Genomic DNA, 2,169 nt, shown 5'->3' with positions numbered 1-2,169 from the left:
GGGTATGAGGGGTGCCGGTCAGCCCGACATTTGAGACTCGTTTAAGGCGTCCGTCTGGGTCAAACTTTCGCTACTGCTCAGTGACCGGGCCGTCCGCCCGGACGTTTGAGACAGGTTTGAGACGACGGGCGGTAAATGCTCTAATTAAACTTTGCACCGTTTGACTTAAACCAAAATTACAAGGTTCTCTTTTTCAAAGGCAGAGAGGGGGTACAGGGCCAGCAACTCGGCCCTCTTCAAGAACAGAGAGGTCTCTCCCATTCCCGCCGACTGCTTCCCCGGCCAGACCAAACCAGCATGCGATGCGCCCGTACATCCCCAAGGCAACCTTCGCCTTCTGCCACTCGCTCCTCTCCTCCCGCTTCCGGCCGTCCGCCGCCTCGCCGGCGGCGCCGCTCCTCCCCGTCCAGGCCCTCCTCACCACCGCCGGCCTCTCCCCGCGCCACCCGGAGCTCTCCCTCGTCGCGCTCAACTCGCTCCTCCGCGTCCTCGCCCGCGGCGCCTCCTCCCAGGCCCACCCGCTCCTCGCCCTCCGCCTCCTCCTCCTCATGCTCTCCCCCGCCTCGCCGCTCCCCGGCCCCGACCACCTCTCCTTCCCCTTCGCCCTCTCCGCCGCCGCCGCGGCCCCCGTCGCCCCGCCCCCAGGCCCGCAGCTCCACGCGCTCCTCGTCAAGAACGCCCTCTTCCCCTCCGACCACTACGTCACCACCGCGCTGCTCCAGCTCCACGCGCCCCGCCCGGACGACGCGCGGAGGGTGTTCGACGAGTTGCCGCGGCGGGAGGCCATCCACTACGACCTGGTCATCGGGGCGTACGCGCGCGCCGGGATGGCCGCCGAGGGGCTGGCGCTGTTCAGGGCCATGTTCGTGGACGGGGTGGCGCCGGACGCCGTCGTGCTCACGACGGCGGTCGCGGCGTGCGCCCAGTCCGGTGCGCTGGAGTGCGGGGAGTGGGTGCACCGGTACGTGGAGAGCAACGCGCCTGGGCTGCTCGCGGACGCTTTCGTCGGGTCGGCGCTGGTAAGCATGTACGCCAAATGCGGGTGCCTGCAGGAGGCCGTGAGGGTGTTCGAGGGAATGCCGGAGCGGAATGAGTACGTCTGGGGCACAATGGTTGGAGCGTTCGCGGTGCACGGCATGGCGAGGGAGGCAGTGGCGTGCTTGGAGAGGATGGCAGGCGAGGACGGGGTGCGCCCGGATGGCGTGGCGGTGCTCGGGGCGCTGTCCGCCTGCGCACACGCTGGAAAGGTTGAAGACGGGCTCAGACTTCTCAAGGAGATGCGGCGGCGGTACGGCGTCACCCCGGGGCACGAGCACTACAGCTGCACGGTCGACATGCTGTGCCGAGTCGGGCGGCTGGAGGACGCGGTGGGTCTGATCGGGACAATGCCGATGACCCCGCTTGCATCGGTGTGGGGCTCTCTCCTAGCAGGCTGCCGGATGTACGGCAACGTCAAGTTGGCTGAGGTGGCGGCCAAGGAGCTCGAGAAGCTAGGCGTGGGCGCCGACGAGGGCGTGTACGTCCAGCTGTCCAACATTTATCTTGACGCCAACCGCAAGGATGACGCGCGGAGGGTGCGAAAGCTGATCGGCAGCCGGGGGCTCAAGAAGGTTCCAGCGTATAGCGCGGTGGAGGTCGACGGCGAGCTAAGCTCGTTCGTCGCTGACGACCAGGCGCATCCGCGGCGGTTCGAGATATGGGACTTGCTTGGGCTGCTCGCTGACCAGATGGGGCTGAAGTCAGACGAGGAGGACGAAGAAGAAGAAACAACCTTTTCGTTGCGCCCTTGTAGCAATAAAAGGAAATTTGAAAACCATGTAACAGACTAACAAGTTAAGCAGTGAGCACGGAGCAGCAACCGATATATATTCATTTATTATTGCCAAGGAATATGATACTCAGGAAACAACGGGACAGTATTCAGCACCAAACACAAAGTATATTTTGTTTCTGAGTTTTTCCTTTTTCCTTCCAATTTTCTTCAAATTTTGAGTGCGTCCTCTTGATATATGATGGAATGGTTCGCCAGCACTGCTCGACCTCTTGATCATACTAAAGTTTTCACTTCCCTGAGAGATTCTGTATTGTTGATTTTTTGGAGATTTTTTTGGCCTTAAAATCTTCAGCCATATGGCCATAATCAAATGCAAAGCTCATTGTATTATATTA

At 61.5% G+C, this 2,169-nt stretch overlaps 1 protein-coding gene across 1 annotated transcript; it reads left to right on the top strand.

Annotated features, from left to right (window-relative positions):
* The first annotated feature begins 220 nt into the window (after positions 1 to 220).
* LOC123099535 (putative pentatricopeptide repeat-containing protein At3g28640) lies at positions 221 to 2,169 on the top strand. The gene has a single exon (XM_044521677.1). The coding sequence runs from the start codon at positions 303 to 305 to the stop codon at positions 1,827 to 1,829; it is 1,527 nt and encodes a 508-aa protein (XP_044377612.1). The 5' UTR covers positions 221 to 302; the 3' UTR covers positions 1,830 to 2,169.

Source organism: Triticum aestivum, chromosome 4D (genome assembly GCF_018294505.1).
Source record: "Triticum aestivum cultivar Chinese Spring chromosome 4D, IWGSC CS RefSeq v2.1, whole genome shotgun sequence".
NCBI classification, from domain to species: Eukaryota; Viridiplantae; Streptophyta; class Magnoliopsida; order Poales; family Poaceae; genus Triticum; species Triticum aestivum.
This window is presented reverse-complemented; position numbering and strand designations above follow the sequence as displayed.

What these genes read in the sequence shown, in the direction of transcription:
- LOC123099535 (XM_044521677.1), top strand. Translation starts at nt 303, where the DNA reads ATGCGCCCGTACATCCCCAAGGCAACCTTCGCCTTCTGCCACTCGCTC.